General features: G+C 39.6%; 1 protein-coding gene across 1 annotated transcript; it reads left to right on the top strand.

Annotated features, from left to right (window-relative positions):
- On the top strand, window positions 1-23,861 carry LOC121390647. The gene is made up of 6 exons (XM_041522510.1): window positions 1-615; window positions 12,534-12,788; window positions 15,203-15,323; window positions 16,528-16,668; window positions 20,650-20,927; window positions 21,478-23,861. Exons 1-6 carry the CDS (start codon window positions 571-573, stop codon window positions 21,706-21,708), a joined length of 1,071 nt encoding a protein of 356 aa, XP_041378444.1. The 5' UTR covers window positions 1-570; the 3' UTR covers window positions 21,709-23,861.
- The last annotated feature ends 1,112 nt before the right edge of the window (window positions 23,862-24,973 follow it).

The raw sequence follows: 24,973 nt of genomic DNA, 5'->3' as shown, positions 1-24,973 counted from the left end.
TGCTTTATTTCCCCCCATGTACGCCATGTGGCCAGCGTGTTGTCGCAAGTTCTGAGTACGCGCACTGCCAATCGAATGCACGCATACGCGCGTGCCATCTGTCAAAGTTATCGTCTGCTGTCGTCTGTCATTCCCGCTTGCCACCTGTCGGTGTAACGGCACTACCGATCTGCCGCGAACAATCTCGGAAAGTCTGTCGTAGGCAGGTGCTTAGCAGACGGCCGTCTGTTTAGTGTTCGTGATTACGTTTGCCGCTTGGGACTATTTTTTTTCTTCGTATTCTTTTTTATAAATTCCTTCTCGTTGGAATGTCACCATGTAGAAATTTGTTCAGCCGCTTCCAGTGGAGTTGTAAGTTCGGTTGGGAATACAGGAAGCAGACGAGAGAGAGAGTTTCGTTTTATATTTTAGAGAAAAAATAAGAAAGCAGAAGATTTTTGAAGACGAAGAAAAAATATGTTAAGAACTGTGAATAATTTTATGTGATGTTGGTCATTTGAAACTATTGGGGTTTTTTTCTACAGTTGTGATATGTACTTTTGTTGTTTTGCGGGTTGAACAAAGCAAGCCATGAAAATCTGTGACAAGTCCTTGACTACTTATGTGCCACTTAGGGTAAGATTTATGTTTTATTTTTGGTGAATATTATTTTAATTAATATCAATGTATTATTATTGTTTGTGTGTGATTAGTGTCATTGGTTTGTATAAACGTGTGTATATCTGTTTGTGTCTGTATGTATGTGTGTGTGTCTATGTATGTGTGTTGTGTCTGTATGTGTTGTGTGTGTGTGTGTTGTGTCTGTATGTGTTGTGTGTCTGTATGTGTGTTGTGCGTATGCGTGTGTGTGTGTGTGTATGTGTGTGTTTATGTATGCATGTATGTAGGTAGGTAGGTAGCTAGGTAGATAGTAATATGTAAGTATGTATGTATCTAAGTAAAAAAAATGAAAGCTATTGTCATATCAGTTAGTATATTGGTCTCTCAGCGAAGAAGTCCATGTTTCTTTATTTATCTTTCTAGTTTGTCTTATGCTACATCCCGCCCCTAGGGAGATAGAAGTCATTGTCAAGCCCTTAATCTCCCCACGAAATTGCACTCAGTAGACATTGATTTAAAGGGACATTCCTGAGTTTGCTGCAATTTTAAAGATGTTATCGATTAAAAGACTTTTTAACGATTGTAATTACATATCATATATATTTTTCTGCATAAAATATTAGAAGCTGTATATTAAATGTGTTTCTGATTGTTCTAATATTTGTACTCGGTTAAATTTCATTTTATTTCGTAAAATATATATTTTCGTACGTACGAAATTATTTGAAAACAAAATCCAGTTTGGGTTTCTCTCAAATATTAAGACGACCAGAAACACATTGAATATACAGACACTGACATTCTAAACAAGAAAATATATTTAATATGTAAGTTTAATTGTAGAAATATTTTATTAGTCGGAAACATCTTACTCGGGATTGTCCCTTTAAACAATTTTTATTGCCACTGAAGCATAGTCATACGGGCTCCCTTTTTTGTAGGGGGACAGGCTGGCTTTTGCCCGAATTAAACGAAAATGCCCGAATCTGGATAACAATAGGGTTGCAAAAAAATCACTACGCATTTTTACATGTCATAGATTACAACTAATTTTGAGGGTAGAGTGATTGTAAAACTGCCTCAGGTTAGCACATTTTGCCCGAATATCTGCTTTAATTTTGCTCGAATTTGATGTTTTGCCACATCCGCCAACCCCCACCCCACCCCACCACACCCCCGTCTCGTACGCGTATGTACTACAGGCTCATATACAGGCGTCAGCGGTTTGAGTGGGCATGAGTTCGATCCGTACCCCCCCCCCCCCCCTTCAAGGGTTAGGGTTAGTCTTTAGAGCCTTTGATATAGAGGGGTACGGGTCGAACTCTTTCCTTTGTGTAACCCATTTTTCGTTCGCGCATAAAGTTAATAACATCATTTACATGGCAGGGGCGTGCGCAGGAAATTTTGCAGGGGGAGGGGGTCGAGGTTTCTGGCAAAGCCCGAAACCACGAAACCGGAAAATTTTGAAAAATTGACCCCTTCTAGGGCTATTCTGAGGTTTTTTCTGCTGGCTAGCCAAGCTGCTTTCTGACCACATTTTTTTGGAAAGAAATTACATTAAAAATCGGGATATGAAAAAAAAATTCGCCTTGAGCAGGGGGGTGTTTCGACAACCAAAAGCGCCCCCCCCCCCCCCCCCGCGCACGCGCCTGCATGGCCATGATGGGTTACGTAAAAACGAAATAGGTTAACCTGAATTTGTTTTTCTTGCGTATCCCATAAATGGCTTACGCAAATGTTTAATTTTTAGAGACCTGTTTTAATTTAGATAGGGGCAAGACGTAGCCCAGTGGTAAAGTGCACGCCTGATGCGCGGTCGGTCTAGGATCAATCCCCGTCGGTGGGCCCATCTGGCTATTTCTCGTTCCAACCAGTGCACCACGACTGGTATATCAAAGGTCGTGATATGTGCTATCCTGTCTGTGGTATGGTGTATATAAAAGATCCCTTGCTACTAATGGAAAAATGTAGCGGGTTTCCTCTGTAAAGACTCAAAATGACGATATGTTTGACATACAATAGTCGATGATTAATAGTCGTGGGCCCATTGCGCTATTTTTCGCTACAGCCAGTGCACCACGACTGGTATATCAAAAGTCGTGGTATGTACTACCCTGTCTGTGGGATGGTGCATATAAAAGATCCCTTGTTGCTAATCGAAAAGAGTAGCCCATGAAGTGGCGACAGCGGGTTTCCTCTCTCAATATATGTGTGGTCCTTAACCATATGTCAGACGCCATATAACCGTAAATAAAAAGTGTTGAGTGCGTCGTTAAATAAAACATTTCTTTTCGATGATTAATAAATCAGTGTGATCTAGCTGTGTCGTTAAAACAAGCAAACTTTATAAATTTATATGTAATATAACTTATAATATCTGCGTTAACGTTGTTGTTCGGTATAGTTCATAGAGTACCGTGCAAAACACGAGACGTCTAGCAAATAATGTACACCACATTGATAATGTGAATTCTTTCGTGCTCGGTTCTTTTTACGGACTCTCACTTTTCTTATCTGTTCGTTGTTAATCGGAGGTACTCGTGTGCGTATGTAATTATCCCCGATGTAAAGAGCATGCACTCAAGTACCTTGTCTGAAGTTCATTTTGTTGCAGTTCGTTTTTCAATAGGGCCGATTCAGCCATTTCTTTAATTACACTGTTCTCACCCAAACGGGGCATTTAATGGCCACAGCTTTGTGTGTTTGTGAATAGACTTGGAATAAAAGGTCTCACGAAAAAAAAGATGGGGGGAAAGGAAAAGAAAGAAAACAAATTAGTTTTAAAAAAATGTAGGCTGTGTCGGTTGAACGCATGTTTAGAATGTCATATATAAATGTCTTTTTTCGTGTACTAGCAATTAGGGTTGACAAATGATCTGATTGTATATATTTTATACTGCTTTTTATTTGTACTATATTTTTTTAATGTCTTCTGTGGTTTTTAGACCAAATCAAAATAGTATTTCAATTTGCTGGGTGGGACGAGGAGGTGGTATTTATTGGAGAAACTACATGTATATTATTATGAAAATTTAAAGTTAACAAAATGGTATAAGCATTTAAATAATGATTTATTATTTTTATTTAAAACATTTTATAAACAGGGGGAAAAGCACATGCAAAAAAAACTATTTAAAAAAAAAAAAAAAAAAGCAAAGCAAATTAAAATTTGTGTATGTGTCTGAATAATGTGTGTAATGTGTACTGAATAATGTGTGTAATGTGTACTGAATAATGTGTGTAATGTGTCTGAATAATGTGTGTAATGTGTACTGAATAATGTGTGTAATGTGTACTGAATAATGTGTGTAATGTGTACTGAATAATGTGTGTAATGTGTCTGAATAATGTGTGTAATGTGTACTGAATAATGTGTGTAATGTGTACTGAATAATGTGTGTAATGTGTACTGAATAATGTGTGTAATGTGTACTGAATAATGTGTGTAATGTGTACTGAATGTGTAATCTGTGCGTGTGTGTAGGTATGTGTGGGTGGGTGTGGTTGTGTGTGTGTGTAGGTAGGTAGGTATGTGTGCACAGGTGCATACGTGTGTGTAGGTGTTTGTGTGTAGTAGAGGTGTGTTTATGTGTGAACGTTTAAAAAATCAATTCAGACAAACCTGGAACGAAAATATTAATATTTATCCAAAATGTATTACTTATAGAATATTTAAATCGGCACATGCTTGTAAAAATTACCTTCTTTACTTACCTGAAAAAATACGCATTATTTACAGTCGATTCAGAACCAGCAACTACTATCTTCCAATTGAAACTGGCAGGTGGTAAACTATTGAACGAAAAAATAGAATTTACCCTTTGCAAAATCACAGTTGGTGATGAATTTCATTATCTATTTCAATGTCCACACTTTACTAACGAAAGATCAACCTACCTAAATAAATATTACTTTAACAGACCAAACACTTTCAAATTACACAAGCTCTTTAACACAAAACAATTATCTATTATAAAGAAACTATGTACGTTTCTTAATGTCATTAATGGTGTATTAAAATACACACCTTTGTCATAGATTTATTCAACTAATATATTTTAGCTTTTGTGTATGATATATACATGTATAAATATAATTAAATGCATGTATATTTTAATCAGCAGCCGCCATTGTATTGTATAGATATGTTTGTAAACACCTCAATGTAACACTGTTTGGTGTTCTGAGTGAATAAAGTTCTGTTCTGTGTGTGTGTGTGCGTGTGTACATGTATGCGTACGTACGTGTGTCTTTAGATATTCATTTCAAAGCCATAATACTTTGGTGTGCCGATGTTGTGCAGTCATTATGTGATTTCCTTTTACACATGACAGCACATACCTTCTGCCTTTGCTATACATAGTACTAGTCATGGTAGACGATGTACAACAAAAGTTAACCGTTCTACAAGGTGGGGAGTTGGCTCCACATCTACGATTTCGCGACTCTCCACAGCTAGTGCTGTTCCGATCATCGATTATAACTGAACATTTATCGCTTTGACTCCACCGATGCATGATCGATTATGGGAAAATGGTAACTGTAATTGTGTCTCCAGTTTAGATGTTTAGAGAACTGATGTAAATATGTTGAGGATGGTGTTTATTTTCCATGTGAACATTTAAAGAATGAAATATATTATAGTCCGTCCCACAGGGAACGCCTTTTTCTTCATACTATGGAATTTACTACACTTTATTTAGTTCTATTCCGAATGTGGAGGGCGCTCGCTTGATGCGCGGTCAGTTTGGGATCGATCCACGTCAGTGGGCTATTTCTCGCTCTAGCCAGTGCACCACGACTGGTACATCAAAGGCTGTGGTATGTGCTATCCTGTCTATGGGATGATGCATATAAAAGATCCCTTGCTGCTAATCGAAAAGAGTAGCCCATGAAGTGGCGACAGCGGGTTTTCTCCTTCAATATCTGTGTGGTCCTTAACCATATGTCCGACGCCATATAACCGTAAATAAAATGTGTGGAGTGCGTCGTTAAATAAAATATTTCCTTCTTCCCTTCCTTCTAAACCGAATGTTTTCAAAATTGTACACAAAAAAGTCTTCTTTTGTTATTTCCAAAACACTTTTACTGTTTTTGTTACGTCAAACTAAACTGAAATTATTTACAAAAAACAACAACCCATCTTTATAGGAGGATGGGACGGACTTTAAATAGTTACTAAAGGTAAAATTAATCATTTGTACGGTCCAACCTAGTGAACACGAGCTATAATACATGCATGGACCCTCTAATTCAAATCCTCATAATATGTATACTAGTATATGATTCGGTGGCGTCGTGGTTAGGCCATCGGTCTACAGGCTGGTAGGTACTGGGTTCGGATCCCAGTCGAGACATGGGAATTTTAATCCTGATACCGACTCCAAACCCTGAGTGAGTGCTTCGCAAGGCTCAATGGGTAGGTGTAAACCACTTGCACCGACCAGTGATCCATAACTGGGTTTTTTTTAAAAAGGCCATGGTTTATACTATCCTGTCTGTGGGAAGCACAAATAAAAGATCCCTTGCGGCTAATCGGAAAGAGTAGCCCATATAGTGGCGACAGCGGGTTTCCTCTCAAAATCTGTGTGGTCCTCAACCATATGTCTGACGCCATATAACCGTAAATAAAATGTGTTGAGTTCGTTAAATAAAACATTTCTTTCTTTTTTCTTTCAAACCGAATGTGTAATCGAAAGTTGATACCAACCGATTATAACCGATGATCGATGATGAAATTTCAAACGATTCCCAACACGACGATCAAATATTGATTCCCATCTCTTTACATAGACTTCTTAAAGGCATACTGTCACGGATTTAACGACCTTATTTTTCTAAAAATGGATAATAAATAAAAATTACATTAATTGTTGGAAACCAAATCTAGCTATTGCATCACCTTAACTGAACAAAGATGGAGTGAAATCCATGTCATCCCTCTCGGCAATTTTAGTTTTTGAGTTATGGACCATTGCCATAATTCAGTTATTTTTACGAAATATCATTAATAAATGGAGTATGGTGGTTATGGAGATGGTTGAATAAAGTACTTTAGGGACAAATCAAATTATTTTTGTTTAGGTAATACTGTGTTAGACCATTAAATAGGTCAGTGGTCTGTGAATAATATGCCTTTAAGAATTGAATATTGGTGTGAATCATTTATAGATTACAAATTAAACTAACCCATTTCGGTTTGCGCACAACTCGTCATGACCATGTAAATGATGTCCTATATTTTATGCGTGTACGGGAAAATGGATTATACAAAAATAGACTTGCGTGAGCGACGCAGGAACGAAATTAGTTGTTCTCGCAATTATCAAAGGCGTCAGCACATTGTGTGATGATCGGCTATTAACTGTAGACCATAATGGACTTCAGAATGGGCAAAAAGGAAATTTTAAAACGTTGAAATTATGGAACCTAATTTTGTTTAGAGAGATGGAACTCCTCTGTTGCACTATAACAGAGAGGGCGAGAGAGGGCGAGAGAGAGAGAGAGAGAGAGAGAGAGAGAGAGAGAGAGAGAGAGAGAGAGAGAGAGAGAGAGAGAGAGAGAGAGAGAGAGAGAGAGAGAGAGAGAGAGATGGGGTGAGAGATATAAAGAGAGAGGGATAGCGGGAGATGGAGGATAGAGAGTCGGAAATAGAGAGAAGAGGTGTAGATGGGGGAGAAAACAGAAAATGGTTATAATAATTATGTACTTTCCCACAGACAGGACAGTGCATACCACGTCCTTTACTGGCCTCGGTGGTGTTGTGGTTAGGTCATCGGTCTACAGGCTGGTAGGTACTGGGTTCGGATCCCAGTCGAGGCATGGGATTTTTAATCCAGAAAAAGAAAGAAAGAAATGTTTTATTTAACGACGCACTCGACACATTTTATTTACGGTTATATGGCGTCAGACATATGGTTAAGGACCACACAGATTTTGAGAGGAAACCCGCTGTCGCCACTACATGGGCTACTCTTCCAATTGGCAGCAAGGGATATTTTATTTGCGCTTCCCACAGGCAGGATAGCACAAACCATGGCTTTTGTTGAACCAGTTATGGATCACTGGTCGGTGCAAGTGGTTTACACCTACCCACTGAGCCTTGCGGAGCACTCACTCAAGGTTTGGAGTCGGTATCTGGATTAAAAATCCCATGCCTCGACTGAGATCCGAACCCAGTACCTACCAGCCTGTAGACCGATGGCCTGCCACAACGCCACCGAGGCCGGTTTTTAATCCAGATACCGACTCTAAAACCAGAGTGAGTGCTCCGTAAGGCTCATTGGGTAGGTGTAAACCACTTGCACCGACCAGTGATCCATAACTGGTTCAACAAAGGTCATGGTTTGTGCTATCCTGCCTGTGGGAAGCGCAAATAAAAGATCCTTGCTGCCTGTCGTAAAAGAGTAGTCTATGTGGCGACAGCGGGTTTCCTCTAAAAACAGTGTCAGAATGATCATAATTATATTATGTTGACGTCCAATAGCCGATGATAAGATTTAAAAAATCAATGTGCTCTAGTGGCGTCGTTAAATAAAACAAACTTTTACTTTTTACTTTTATCACGTCCTTTAATATACAAGTTATGGGATAATGGTTGGGACATGGTCGATCTGTATCCTCAGACAGCACTCTACCCCCTCGACTACATCCTGTCCCCCCATGTTGAGAAATGAGGACAAGTGCGTATCATTTCGAAATGAAAGTCAGCTGGCAGACTGGTGTGAAAAGTTAAAAATCAACAGTGAAGGCAGCCCGTAATTACAGTGTGTACCTGGTCTGGCCAAGCAAACGTCGGACAGGTATTTTCGTCAACAGCTAATGGCGCGCAACGTCACGGTCTCACATACTACATATTTGCCGACGAGTTTTCACGGTCACTCACGTCTGCCAAACGAGCACGACGCTCCATGGCAGACGTCAAAATTCTAGTGTGGATCGGAACTTTCGATGTTTGCTGACGGATAAAAGAGGGCTTAGAAAGTCTGTGAAGTGGTTGGGAAAGAAGGGAGGGGAGTGGGGTGTGTGTGTTTTTCGGGGTTTTTTGGGGTTTTTTTTTTTTAGACCTTCTGATAATACTTGATATCTTCCAAAATATATTAATGACGTTCTGGATTTTGTTATTGTTGTTGCTTTTTGTTCTGAGACCTTGCGATAACAGTTGATGAATTCTTTCAAAATGTATTAATAACGTGGAATTAAAAAACAAAAAATAACCCACGAACATTGCCGAGTTATCAATGATCTGAATGTTCTTGATGGCGTAAATTAACGAACACTTCCGAGTCGTCGATGACGTAATTTAACGACATTTTCCGAAATTTATCGATGATATGTCAGAAATCCACGCAGCTCTTCGTTCTATCAAAGTTCTGGTTTCATCCTTGATCTCTGACGCCATATAACCGTAAATAAAATGTGTTGAGTGCGTCGTTAAATAAAACATTTCTTTCTTTCATCCTTGATTTAAAGACCGCTTCATTTCTTCTTTAAAAGCCTATGATATATTTACAAAGTCTTGGACTCTCTTAATCGGAAACAGTCTTCGATACTTCGTGCATTCGCATCCACAAAGTATGGAAGTATTTGAATAAATGAATTTATTTAATTCACGATCTCTTGCGTTTCGTACCATCTGTATGTCGACACTGGTTAGAACATATTGTAACATATTACACCCGTAAAATGTGCGTCTGAACGTTTTTGTTCGGATGCCATGGTATGTTGGTATGTACTGTCTTGTGTGTGTGGGGGGGGGGGGGGGGGCAGACGCATATAAAATCTCCCATGTAGCCTTTTTAAAAGCAGTATTCTCTGCATATGGCGGATTCAGTGATTCTCTCTCTCTCTCTCTCTCTCTCTCTCTCTCTCTCTCTCTCTCTATATATATATATATATATATATATATATATATATATATATATATATATATATATATATATATATATATATATATATATATTTGTATCATATTATATATTTCTGTATCACTTTTCTCTGTGTAGCGTGACGTTCATCAACTTTCTTTTCAAATCCTTCAACCCAACCATCAAATTTCTCTTTGGTTATTTTTCTCGTACTTCAAACCACTCACTTGTGCGTCATGCAAAGCTCTTGCATCACACGTGTTAAGCCAGTAATACTACTAGCAGAATATGTCGATCGACTTTCTGCGATAGTCCTCAGATAAGATGGACTATTCGATTAAGACAAGTACCGGCGGTGGGCACATTTTCGTGATAAATCGAAACTCGAGACTATCTGCTTCCGCCACTTTCGTCTGCGGCTTAAACTGAAATAACTTTCGTGTCCATGAAGATCGATTTTTGATTTTACTTTGAAATTGATGGCGTGCTTCGTTACGCTCCTCGGGACATCTGTGCTAAATCTACACTTATAACAGCAAAGTAACGTGCTAATATGCTATAAAATCTTCTGTTCTGTTCTCTTCTGTTCTGTTCTGTTCTGTTCTATTCAGGGTTCCATAGACGTACGGGCTCCCATTTTTTTTTTCTTTTCTTTTTTTTTTCTCTTTTCTTCTTTTTATTTGGGGGGGGGGGGGTGGGGAGGTGTTTTGGGTTTTTTTATTATCATTATTTTTTATTTTTCCTTTTTTTTGTTGTTGGTTGGTTTTTTATGTGTTTTTTTTTTTTTTTTTTTTTTTTTTTTTTTTTTTTTTTTTTTTTTTTTTTTTTTTGGGGGGGGGGGGGTTTGTGTTGGTGGTGGGATTTTCTCTTGTTGTGTGTGTGTGGGTTTTTTATGTGTGTTTTTTTTGGGGGGAGGGCTTGCAATTTTTTTTAACATTTCACACCAGCTTCTTTTGTCCGAACATCTCCGTCGTTATTCTCCGAATGCCAAGATCCCCAGTCTCGTACGCGTCTGCTAAATCTACACTTAAAACTACAAAGTATCGTGTTTATATGCAGCAAAATATTCTGTTCTGTTCGGGGTTCTGTCCTCTGTTCTGACGCTGTCAAATTATAGCACATGCTCTATGTCGTCTGGCGCTAGATCTGTAGTTCGCGCCAATACAGCCCCAAGTTCAGCCTGCAAACGCTTAGGTAACTTTCGCGAACTATTTGGATGGTTCCTGGCGTGGCCACTTTAAACCGGGAGCCCAGAGAGGTTTAAATAGCATTGCGAGTACAAAAGGTTTGAGGCCTGGAATATGTAGGTGTGGGCTGTGGGACCCCCAAACGGCCATTCTTAAGTGTCATTTCCTGTATCAATCCCGAGTGGCCGCCCTTCAAAATACCCCAAATTTTAAGTTTAATTAGCATGGTTGAGTACACCAATCAAACCTACACCAAAATGTTCTCTGTTGATGTACTAATTAAGAGAATGCCCCAAATTAGCACTAATTAGAAGTTTAATTAGCATGGTTGAGGACATCAACGAAACTGATACCAAAATATTATTTAGGGTACCCTGACTAAGGATCAGTGATTCTTAAGTATAAATCAGTATAATGAATCGGAGATTTGACGGGGAAAAAACGAATCTAACTTTCTAAGGGAATCTCCTTATTTGTGTATTGATACAGTTGTAAATCATTGTGGAATAAAGTTCGGTTGGGGTTTTTAATATAGTTTTGTATAATGGCAATATTAATTCATTTGGAATTATAAGAATTGAACGTTATATTGTTGACGTTTTACACACTTATGTATGAACGGCTTCGCGGTAACGCGCTACGCCATTCATAGTGTGTAAAACGGTTTTGGTGTTTATCATCGCATGAACGTCAAAAATATAACGTTCAATTCTTAAATGAAGGAAGGAAGGAACTATTTTCTTTAACGACGCACTCAACACATTTTATTTACGGTTATATGGCGTCTCACATATGGTTAAGAACCACACATATATTGAGAGAGGAAACCCGCTGTCGCCACTTCATTGGCTACTCTTTTCGATTAGCAGCAAGAGATCTTTTATATACACTATCCCACAGACAGGATAGCACATACCACGGCCTTTGATATACCAGTCGTGGTGCACTGGCTGGAACGAATTCAATATGAGCATGCAAATCAAGTTAATATGAAGAACGGGTTAATAGAAAATGCCCGAAGCTGTATGACCCAATCTGATGAGGCTTTCTGGACGGCCGATCACGATTTCATCTCATGAATGCATATTTACGATGCCCACGGTGGCTCATCGGCATCCGGAAGACCTCGATTACTCATCTTTCCAGACAAGCTGAATGATTCTGTCGTAGTAATTGCCATAGTCTCCGAGACGATCGGAATTATCGATTCTGAATATATATGCATTTTTCTGTTCAAGGGACATGTTCTGAATGATTCTGTAATTGTCATAGTCTCCGTTAGACGATCAGAATTATCGATTCTGAATATATATATGCATTTTTCTGTTAAAGGGACATGTTCTGAATGATTCTGTCGTAGTAATTGCTATAGGCTCCGTTAGACAATCAGAATTATCGATTCTGAATTGTTTTCTGTTAAAGGTACATGTTCTGAATTAGTCTATTAGTATATATAGTATATACACACACATACATATATACATTTTACTGTTGAATGTACATATTTTGAATCCTTTATTATTTAGAAAGAGTCAGAGTACTTTGTCGTTTGAGAGTTAGAGGGACATTTGGACAATTATAGTTGTTTTTTGCCGTCAGAGGCAACTCTGTAAAGAAAAAAAGCGGGATTTTATCCCCCTCCCCCCACCCCAGTTAAAAGGCGAATTAATGTTTTATTCACACACACGCACACGCACACGCACACACACACTTACACACACTTATTCAAATGAAGAAACTCGAAACCACTATCGGAAACACAGTCGATTTCGTTTACATCATTCACTTTTTACTTATTATTACTGTTTATTTATTTTTTCATCTGAATTATTTTATTTACGCAACGCCAATTTCTATTCTTTTTCTTCTTTTGTTTCAGTTTGCCGACGATAATGATAGTACATATAACGTGTACACCATCGCCTCGCGATCTTACCCATCACACATCAGATCGCTACTTCCGGCGTCGGAAAACCATATGGCAGAGTACATGGCCCTCGAGAAGGCCCGTCGGCGATTGCGCAATGTGATCATTTCCCTGATGGTGTTCGCCATTTCCGTTGCCCTGCTGGCCGTTTCTCTAGTCATCGTCTTTCAGAAAGACTCCGCCAACGAAATGGAGATTAATACGCAAGTAAGTACATGTAGTGCGTGAATGAAATTTACTGTTGAAATCCCTTTGTCTTTGGTTTATTCAGTATATGTGCAGTGTTCCATCTAGGATTTTGAAAATGGGCAGAATTTTGAAATAGCAACTAGTAAAAAGTTAATAGAATAAAAAAATAAAAAATTACAAGCCAAAAATAAAAAGAATTGACTGCTCGGCCGAATATTTATATAATTTGGAGCATTTTAGGACAGTCCAAAAATAAATAAGAGAAAGAAGAGAGGATCGGACTATTTAATAATATTAAAAAAAAGAGAGTAATTTCGACATAAAATTTTGAACGAAGGTCTAAATGTTTAAAGTCCGATATATATGTCCACGTGAGTGGCCTCGTTAAGGCCGTTGGAGGTTGGCCTACGGCGAACCGATGAGCGGAGAACCGGCAACGGCGGCGATGAAGTGCTTCCATCTCTGGTCGGCGAGGATGGTTATGACACTCCGGTAGTCGTTGCCGAAAGGGGCCTTGACGATCCTGTGGATGGTGTGGCTATCCATCTCTCTAACCAGGACCGCTTGTCGGTAGACTCCTTCTCGGCGCTGAGTTAGTACCAACCCCGTCTTGCCGGCTGTAGATTTGATGGTGTGTAGCTCGTAAGCGCTTCCATCAGGCAGTTGTTTCAGTTCTGGTTTCACTAGTCCGCCCATCAGTGATGCCGGATCCGAACTTCAGGAAGCCGGACCTGATTTTCCCGATCTGAACTTTCCAGACGGCTTCCGAGTCGGAGGGGGACGGTGCTTGTGAAGGTGGAGGCCGGGCCTTGTCAGGTTGGTCGCTCGGCTGAGCGACGGCCTTCCTCTTTCCAACGGCGGCTGATCGGGCCGGTGACTTGACGACTGGCAGTACCGGGGATACCGGCCAGTTCTGTCTGCGCCCCGTAGTGGTCGGCGATGGAGGGCCTTTACGGCGATGGGGCGTCTCACACACCGCGGTGTTGAGTCTGTCCCGCTCGGTGGTCGACGGTTCTGGCGTAGCAGGTTTCCTCGACTCAGGCTGAGCTGGGGGCGGCGTCGCAGTAGGGACCGCCGCTGGCGGTTGAGCCGCCAGTTTTGGTCCCCCCCCCCCCCCCGTGCCGTTCCTGGCGCGCTTTTCTTCTTCCTCCATCTCCTCCACTTCTTCTGTACGATCGCGTCGCCGTACACCAAAGTCACGGAAGCCCGTGACCCGGTGTAAGTGCCGCGATATTCAAGTAGCTTCCCGTAACTCAGTAAGAGGCCCCCCAGGTGGGGGGGGGGGGGGGGTTAACTCGAGAGTACATGGCGAGACGTCTGTCCTCATCGCAAGTTAGCTTGGAAGTGAATATTTTTAAAGCCTTTTTTTTGGGGTGTGGGGGGGAGGGAGGGGACTATCAGTTTCTGAAACCAAATTTATTATTCTAAACTTTTGATTTTTTTTTTATGAAAAGGCGCATGCATTGCCGTAGGTAATATTATTGTACCAATGCACTAAATATAAACAATATTAAGCCACAATTAATAATTATAAAATGTTGGATCACTTTAAAAAAATCCAAAAAAAATCATGTTCTTATTTCTTTTGTATTGTATGTGGTATTTATATCATTTAATACCATCCACAAACGTAATTTAAAATAAATATATGAATTAAAAGAAATCTAGAAATGAAAAAATAAAATAAAATAATTATTAGAAATATATAAAAATAAATAAATAAATAAACAAACAAATAAATAAATTGGAATAAATATTAATGTACATGTATTTGTAACAAGTTGCTCACTGCATTTAATTTCGAACACTTTAAATACGTCCATTATTAAAGGTCATGATCTACGTTATTTCGAACACTTTAAATACGTCCATTATTAAAGGTCATGATCTACATAATTTCAATGACAAGTTTTTGCAGACATGTTTTTATTAAAACAGTTATATAAGTAAGGTGAAAGTGCTACTGAAAATGTTTTTTTTTTTAACGACACCACTAGAGCACATTGATTTATTAATCATCGGCTATTGGATGTCAAACTTTTGGTAATTTTGACATATAGCTACATTTTTCCATTAGTAGCAAGGAATCTTTTATATGCGCCATCCCACAGACATGATAAGACATACCACGGCCTTTGATATACCAGTCGTAGTGCACTGGCTGGAACGAGAAAACTGCTCCTGAAATTCACAAGCGTATGGATGGTAAATATTGTATGTTCCGGCCTTAGTAAGTCTTCCTTCGTGGTATTTGGTTTGAAAATGATGAAAGTCTGAAAGCTGCAAAAATAGTGGTTTGTGGGCTAGCCAGAAGAGCCGTGGCCGAATTAACAATAATAAATATGGTTTCAGAAACTTATAGTCCCTTCCCCCCGAAGAAGGCTTCAAAAATATTATTAGCGTTATTTATTTATTTATTTATTTATTTTAAGGAAAATGGGCGTCCAGTCATCTCGTGGCAACGGACGGAAGTTCTGGTTGAAACCCTGAATGTGACGTCAACCAGTGAAGCTGACCAATCAAAAACACCGTCTAATAGAAAGTCACAGTCAGGTATTTCATTTTGGTTTTCTTTCCTTTTTCCATCTATTTTCAACCAAGCTATATTATAGAGTTCTCACTTGAAGACGCAGATCAAATTGATGAAATTGCTGGTATGCTAGTATTAAATTTTAAATAGTCACAGACAACCAACATATTTCTATATAGTGAATTTAAAAAATAAAAAAATAAAAATAAAATTCTTCTAATTTTATATTTTTTGGACAAAATGTAGTAGTCTTGGTATAAACATTAGCTGGTTGGTATTTCCCTATTAGATCAGTTGTTTGAGTGCTGTACTCTTATACTAAGGGTATCTGGTTCAAATCCCATTATTGCAGGTTGATTTTTCTTTCACGTGTCTACAGCTGAATACATTGAGCATACATAGTCCTAAGGACTAGCCACGAGTAAAAATTCACTAACCCTAATTTACTTTTGTTAATACAGTATTACTAAATATTAGTAATAATCAGATATGTCACCTAAAGATGGAGATAGAGCTTAAAAACACTAACATTGGTGGGTTGGGGTGGGGTCATGATATTCATATTTACAAAAGAGACTTAACTGCAACATCTGACAAAAATATATTTCACTAGCCGTCGGGCATGGCAATCAGAGTTACTTACTAGCCCAACATTGAATATCGCTAGCCATGGGAGTGGGGCTAGCCATGGGAGTGGGGCTACCATAATTTAGAAGCCCTGGTCTGACCGTATATTATTTTAGTGATTTGAATTCAGTGCGAACTGATATTTTGTATATACATGTACAATTAAACCCAAAGTTGCGTCCGAACATATTCTTCTTATCATCCTTCATTAATGTCTGTATCAGTGTTGGATATAACAGGCACGGAGGAGCATGGGGGCTGGAGTACTCTAGCAGTTGTAGGGGATTTTACTTCAGTTAAAAATTACAATTAGTGTCCTATTCATAATCGTACAAGACGGGGGGGGAGGGCAAATCCTCAAAAACAATAGAGATATTCGGGCAAAATGAGCTAACCTGAAACCTTTTCACTTTGTATTTCCATCTTTCAAACCAAAATGTTAATCCATGACAAAAATGTGTAGTGGTTCGTTTGCAACCCTATATAGCTGTTGTATATTACTCTGCACTAATAATGTTTTCACTACACCCCACCCCACACCCCTAGTTATGCCAGGTACGACCCTGTGCAGTTACATAATGTCTTTACTTTATGTTACAGCGGTTGTCGCGACACTGCAAGACACGCGGTCCAAGTGCGTGGGGGAATGCTGGGCGTACGCTGCTTTCCGGTTCCGGTCCACGTGTGAAAATGGCTTCTGTCGTTGTAATGGCCGACACTATAACCGTCTCACGTGTTTACGTAAGTTAACTCTATGACCACAGTCTTGTAGCGGGAAGGGGGGCATGGGGGCCATTCCCTTCTAATTGTAATTTGTGTTTGTTCAATGTATTACATTTTTATAAAAATCATACATATATAGATACATACATACATACATATGTATATACATACATACATACATATATAGATACATACGTACGTACGTACGTACATACATACATACATACATACAATACATACTAGCCAGTGCCAGGTCTACCCACTGTTTCATGCACTTAAGCGGGATAAACCGCGTAGATTGTAGGCCCCATGCATATGGTTGAGTTAAAGAACTTCCTTTTTATGGAAGCTTCGATAGCTCAGAGCGTATCGTGGTTAGTCTTGCAATTTGCGGGCGAATCGGTGCCACAGGTTCGAGTCCCAGCAACGGCATGGGACAATTTGTGAGGCCAGAAAGGATTTAATTATCCCCTGCGCCAATGCGTTAATATCTATGTATGTAACAGTCAACCTCGACATACATACAATATATAGATATTCATACATTAATACATACATATGTATATACATACATACATACATACATAATGTGGGTTGATGCCCCCCCCCCAAAAAAAAAACAACAAAAAAACACTAAAATCCTGGCTATGCCAGTGTGAGGTGGGGTTATGGGGTTTGTTGTTTTTACTGACGCCGTGTTACATAGGGCTAGGTGCGGCCTGTCAGACATTTTGAATTGCGCATCTTCCTTTAGTGTCACCCACAGCACGACGTTTCCACATGACATGTTTACGCTCTATATACTGCATCTCCACCGGAGGTTTGAAAAGAGTTAATGGTATACCTACGTTACGACACAACAATCACTATAATAGCAGCAATAAGGGTAGTAAAAGAAAACACACACACGAAAAACGAAAAGTGTAAACGAAATGAAATGTGAGGTTTAACAGACATATCAGGAAGCAGATCCATGAATGCTTTTAGCATGTGCTTGCTAATTCCTTTCATGTTAACAGAAGGAGTCGATTTTTAATGGAGAGTGGTGCCATAAGCGTACGAGATGGGGAGGGGAAACTACCCCCACCCCCATACACACACACACACACACACACAGTCCTGGAAAAGATCCTCAATAGAGAAATTCTGGCTAAATGAGCTGGCCTGAACACTTTTCACCATAAATATGTAAAAATGCGTGGCGATTCGTTTGCAACCCTATAACAGCTGTTTGGCAGTAATGCCAATATGAATATGTTGTAATCCAGATTCAGGTGAGGTTTTTTCAATTCTGGTAAAAATCAGGTCCCCCCACCCCTCCGAAAAAACCCCCAAACAAACACAAAAAAAAAAAAAAAAAACACAACACAACAAAACAACACAACACAACAAAACAAACAAACGAAATTAAAAAATTAAAAAAAAACACAACAAAGAAAAACATTGGAGCCATCACGCCTATGAGGGGTACACGACACGTGTTGTCTTCGGTTTAATAACGAAAATCGAGGCACCAAGATTTAGCAGGTTTGTTTACCAAACATCGAGATTAAAAACAAATTCAATTATTCCGTAAAAAAAAACCCGGTACCCACATCGTGTTACTTATTACGTAAAAAGAAGAATTTTATAACGAAAACCTCAATGGGAGCGGGCATCTTTTTGATAACGTGATGTAATTTTGAAATAGCTGTTGACACGGTGGCCGTGTATATTGGATGGCCAAAACAAAATGAAAAAAATATAACCCTACTAAATATGGAATTTTTAATTAAAACAAAATATTTAAAAATACACACAATTAAATTATGGGGACTGTACCTTGGATTTCTTACACACCCGTTGGCGAGAACACCGTGCGTTATTTTAGATAACACATGGTTGTTTACGTGTGTTAACAATTTCAAGACATACGACTGGCAACTCCTAGGTGATGACCAGGTCACCATTGCCATACAGCCAGTGATAAAAAAGACAAAAACACGGTGGAAATCGATTACACTGTGACGTATAGTTAACCTGACAATCATGTGTCTGTGACGCGTACGTTAGCTACAAGTGCAACTGCTGTAAATACCTTTAGTCAAAAAAGATGTTGAAATTTGCTTAAAACATGGTTTTTGACGATATGTAAGAAATAGAATAATACATTCGTGTCCGTTAGATACCATTTATCTCACAACTCATTTAAAAACGTATCAAACTCGCTTTCGCTCGTTAGATACACTTTAACACAACTCGTTGTGAGATAATGGTATCTAACGGCCACTCATATATTATTCTCTGTATAACACACACATCAGTATATGGACATTTGCCATCTTAGGCCTATGGGTCAAATATTGTAACAAAACAAAATAGCAACAGATTCAAAATTATATGTAAAACAATGCAACGTTTGTTGTACTTATTTCCTTTCTGTGTGAAGTCGCAGATATAATAACGTAATTAAAATGAAATGATGGCGCAGTGGTTAAGCCATCGGACTACAGGCTGGTAGGTACATGGTTCGAAGCCCGGTACCGGCTCCAACCCAGAGCGAGTTCTTAAGGGCTTATTGAGTAGGTGTAAGGCCACTCTTCTCTGTCACTAATCACTAACCAACAGTACAACTAACCAACTGTCCTGGAAAGACAGCCCAGATAGCTGATGTCTGTGTGTATGTGTGACCAGGACAGCGTACTTCAACCTTAATTGGATATAATGACGAAAATAAGTTGAAATGAAATGAGTCGCAGATATAAGAACGTAATGAAATTGAAAATTAAATTAGACACTTCTTTTCCCTGTCGTGTTCCAGATTTTTATTTTCGATAATCAACGCTATCTCGTTATTTATCCGTCATAGAAAGTATGTCATGCATTTAAATATTTCAGTAAGACGAATTTACTATGAAGCATATGAGCACATTCATTACAAAAAGTCCCACATATTTTCACACATGACCCGTTAACATGAAAAGCACATTTTGTAAACCGGGTGGTAAAATCACAATCTATCGGGAATCGCACGGCTGTACAATCTTTTAGTCGCACCGCAGTTGTACAAAAAAATCGTTCAAGTGAGAACTGGGCTTAATTGATAGAACGAGATTTAAATAGTTATTCCAAGATATGCAGGGTCGCAGCATTTGAATTCTCATCCAACACCCTTCAAAGGTAGAAGAACTGCAAAGAAACACACAAAACACTTTGGGGGAATCCTACTGCACTGCATAAGCGTACGAGACGGGGACAGGGGGGAATTCTCAAATTCGGGAAAAAACAATAGAGATATTCGGGCAAAAACAGCTGAACTGAGACTATTTTACCGTGTGTATATATACATATCATTCTAGCCGCAAAATTAGTTGTAACTCATGTTAAAATGCGTAGTGATTCATTTCCAACCCAATACAGCTTTTTGGCAGTAATGCTAATATGAATAAATGTTGTTATCTAGACTCGGGCATTTTCGTTTAATTCGGGCAGAAACAAGCCTGCCCCAACCCCCTTAAAAATGAGAGCCCGTACGCCTATTCTGCAATGTTCACCCAAAACGCAGCATTTCACAGCAGACTATAGCTCTGGTTAGAAACTGGTACTGGGACGCGAACCCTGTACCTTCGAGATTTAAGTCCGTTCGAGGACAGTCTCTTTAGTAAGGAGCGGGACGTAGCCCAGTGGTAAAGTGTTCGCTTGATGCGCGGTCGATCTAGAATCGATCCCCATCGGTGGATCCATTGGGCTATTTCTCGTTCCAGCCAGTGCTCCACAACTGGTGTAACAAAGGCCGTGGTGAGTACTATCCTGTCTGTGGCATATAAAATAAGCCTTGCTGCTAATCGAAAAAGAGTAGCCCATGAAGTGGCGACAGTGGGTTTCCTCTCTCAATCTGTCTGGTTCTTAACCATATGTCTGACGCCATATAGCAGTAAATAAAATGTGTTGAGTGCGTCGTTTCCTTCATTCGTCTCTTTAGGGGGGTCACTGAGTAAACTGTATCCTTTAATTTTTCAGCCTCGTTCAGCGGATGTGACGTAGAGAGGAACTACCGAGGACTCGTTCTGGCCAAACTGCGTGGAGTCAAGCAGAACGTGTTCGGGTGCCGCGCGAAACGAAAACACGCCACCAACTTCCACATTCTGAGCATCTTCGGCAATCATCGGGCCTCTACGACCGAAGTGAGAATCACGGGAAATTCGTCAACTCCGGCAGTATTAGTGTTAGTCAACTACCACCCTGTGACGTGGAAGGTGACGTCAGACCAAAGTGCTGCTATTCGGAAAGTAGTTCTGGTAAGTTCGAGACCTTGACAAACTTGGCGGATGGTTGTATGCGGCTGATGATGAAGGGATGAGTGCAGATGGATGGGTGGGTGGATGGATGAGTGGATGAGTAGGTGGATGGATGGATGAGTGGATGACTAGGTGGATGGATGGAGTGAGGATGGGTAAAAATAACCATGAATGCATGTATAAGACAGGACGGACATGAATGAATATTTAACGGCACCCAGTACGAAAAACCTGTCGGCTATTGGGTAGAATGGACATATGCAAAGCAGATGCCAGCAGCAATTACTTGAGGAGCCAATAATTTATTAATTCGTCTTCCAAATGTGAGGAGAGGAGGGCTGGGAGAAGGGAATGTATTATCTTCAAAGTTGAAAAGCCAGTGCTCCCAGCCCCCCCCCCCCCCCTCAACCCCACCCCACTTCTGGAGCCTAATGCCATATGATGTAATTGAACGCATGAATGGATGAATGGATGGATTTTTTTTATATTAATTTATATGTATATCTATGTACTACTATTTATTTATATTATTTTATGTATTATTTCACAGGTATCGTACAATCATCTATCAAAAAGCAATATTCTTTTGGCGGATCTGAAGAAAGATACGGAACCGGAAGTTGCTAGACTGGTCTCGCAAACCGGATATGGCGAAGACAAATTTGGCGGTCACACGCCAGAGTTACTGGAAACCATTGAAAAAATGGTTGGCTCGTTTGAGACGTTTAGCGGAACTTCTCACGCGGATTACTGGGAGATCGGTTTAGACGATCCTGCCTAAATCTAGATAATCCTAGACAAAGAAAAAAAAAAGTAAATTATGCAGTGAGACAAATCGTTGTTGACGATATTAACAATGGAGCAGTGGTTTTATGAAGTGCTAATACAAGGACTTGCGTTGGCCTTTACTTACAGAATGAAGTGCTAAGATTATGCGTTGACGTTTTATCAACAAAATGAAGTGCTAAGATTATGCATTGACGTTTACCAACAAAATGAAGTGCTAAGATTATGTTTGACGTTTACCAGCAAAATGAAGTGCTAAAATTATGTTTGACGTTTACCAGCAAAATGAAGTGCTAAGATTATGTTTGACGTTTACCGGTAAAATGAAGTGCTAAGATTATAAGACTTTTACCGGTAGGATGGAAGAATGGTTAGCTAGGCCACCATGTCTAAGGCTGTTCGGCAGTGGATTCGCACCCCCAGTACTGCTTCCAAAGCAGATTAACTTGGCAGTTCAGTTGGCAGGTGTAAACTTTACTGCACATACGTTATTCCTCACCAAACATTAACCCTTGTCCTGAAGCAAACACCAGAGATTTAATTGTGCTGTAACCTGTACCTAATTCACTAAAACTCTCGCAACTTTGCGATCTTGCAGTGCAGTGCAAAAACTACTTACAGGGACGATGTGATGTAGTTTAAGAGAGTTTAAGAGAGCCTAAGCGAGCTTTGTGAATTAGGCTCCAGGACAATACGACTGAGCCTTAATAATCAAAATAAGCTTGAGATTAAAGTCAACATTTTTCCTCTCCACCATGAACAGTTCACCTTGCAGTGACCTCCGTGGATGTGTCCAGGAAAGGCGTGCTTGAATCGTTAATGCATATAATCACGTCATGTCAAAATATGGATTGGATTTAATTGAGGCCAAAAACAAATGTGTTTCCGGGCACCTGACTTTTTTGTTCTTCTTTTTGTTTTTCTTCTCTTTTTTTCTCTTTTTTTCAGGCACGAGTGACCTTTTGTTTTGTGACGATTGGTGGGTTGGCAAAGTTTCGTCGATAACAATTTATTTAAAATTACCTCCCTTTTTGTTGTTTTATTGTGTTGCACGGAACAAATGGCTGACAGAAAGAAAGAAACACGAACTTGCTTGATTCATTGAAATGGATATTCAGTTGGTTTCATGGAACGAGGATCAGTTGTATACAGCCGAATGTTTTTATTACCAACAGCTAGTGTTGAAGCAATATAGACAGCACAGACATCTTTGTTTCACTGAACTGGATATCCAGTTGGTTTTCTGGAACGAGGATCAATTCTATACAGCCGAATGTTTTGACTACCAACAGCTAGCGTTAAAGCAAGATTATAACTGCGAGAAGAAAGCACAGACATCTTTGTTTCACTGAACTGGATATCCAATTGGTTTTCTGGAACGGATGATCAATTGCATTGGCGGATCCAAAGGAGTGGGGTCAAAGGGGTCCCGTGATCACCATCACCACCACCCCCCACACACATACGTTTGGACTGTTCTTTTTAATAACTTTTGGTAGGGGACTTTAAAATTTATCATTCACAATATACAGTATTAAATGCCCTGAAAACCCTCTCAGACTCTGTACATGCCTATGCCCAATAAAGGTTCAGGCATGTCTCTCTCTCTCTCGGATCCGGCTCCTGGCATAGTCAGCGGCCTGATCCGGGGGAGAGTCCTGAAAACGCATCTCTGGGAATTTTGATATTAAAAATCCCCCCCCCCCCCCCCCCCCCGCTCCACACTGATCTCGCTTCCTCTGGGACTCTTTCTCATTTGCCTTCGACAAATTCAAATTACCCTCTTTAGGGATTCTGTGACACCCCTGTACACAATCCTGGATCCGACTCTGATGAATTGTGTAATTTTGACAACCAATATCAAAGCAAGATTATGATACATTCGTTATAGAATCAACATGTAAAGCATGTTTTACGTCAGAAGTCCGATATCTTTTCTGTGTATAGGATATGTACAGACAGCCTTTTGCCTATTGAATGTATCAATAGGGTTAATTATTGTGCAATTTGTATTTTACGGTTATTCCCAATCTAATTAAAATTAGCTCCATTATTACATGTGGATCTAACAGCAGCCCGTTGGAGCCCATGTCCAGTTGACCTTTCATTCGACCAATTAAAACCTTACTTGCAAAATCATGCCAGTGATTTGAAAATAATTTGAAAACATTCGGGATTATGTCGAGGGTATACGAAATGATTCGGCTGAATTACGAAATATGCCGGAAACTAATTGCAATATAAAATTGTATATAAAATTCGTTTCAAGACGAAAAAAAAACCCTGTGATGATATAGCCATAAAATCTGTTTGTAACACTAGTATACAATCCAGAGTTTATTACTGCACTTTTCCCCCTGTGTTTTCAATGTTGAAATAGACCAACAAGTTCTCCTATTGCATAAATAGTCTCGCCCGATATTTTTAGAATTTGTATGCTCCCGAATAACGCTATAAACGGCGAAGTGTAAGTGGTCGATATTTAAATTGTTATTTATAGATGAAATGTCACCTGAACATGTGAGTCCACGCAATGCTGTTACATCTACTGGTAGACCCAGGAGAGCTAATTTTAATCAGATTGGGTTATTCTAGAAGTTATCATATGGGTGTGAGGTTTGAAGTTTGGCATAAGTGAAGCCATATATGATGTAATACCACAAATGAGTTGCCCTCCGCCTGTTACCGGCTCCGGTCGGACTGCTGGTGCTCCCTTGCACCTGCCAGTGCAGGCGGTCCCCCCTCCAACCTACCCCACCCCTTTCCTGTCCTGGATGGAGGAGCTTGCCGAGGCCGACACATGTGTGGTATGTGCTGTCCTGCCTGGCATGGTGCATATAAAATATCCCTTGCTACTAATGGAAAAAATGTAGTGGGTTTTGTCTCTATGACTGTCACAATGACCAAATATTTGACATCCAATAGTCGATGATTAATAAATCAATGTGCTGTGGTGTCATTAAACACAACACACAGTTTTGTTGTATTTGCGAGGTTCTGGGGGTTGGTTTGTTTGTTTTGTTTTGGGGTGTTTTTGGGGGAGAGGGTGTTTTTGTGCTGTGTATCATACATGTAATAGAAGTAATGCAAAACTATTTGATTCGAAATAAATAAAATCGGGGTTTTTCTGGGGGGTTTCGCATTTTCAGAATTTATAAACGTTATAACTTGTTTGTTGAGTTATAATTCTTTTCTTTTTTTTTTTCTTCTTTTTTTGGGGGGGTTGTTAGGTTGGTTTTTGGGGTGTGTTTTTTTAGAAA

The sequence above is a fragment of the Gigantopelta aegis genome, chromosome 15 (genome assembly GCF_016097555.1).
Source record: "Gigantopelta aegis isolate Gae_Host chromosome 15, Gae_host_genome, whole genome shotgun sequence".
In the NCBI taxonomy this organism is placed as follows: domain Eukaryota; kingdom Metazoa; phylum Mollusca; class Gastropoda; order Neomphalida; family Peltospiridae; genus Gigantopelta; species Gigantopelta aegis.
The sequence above is the reverse complement of the archived record's forward strand: the minus strand, read 5'-3'. Positions and strand labels throughout refer to the sequence as shown.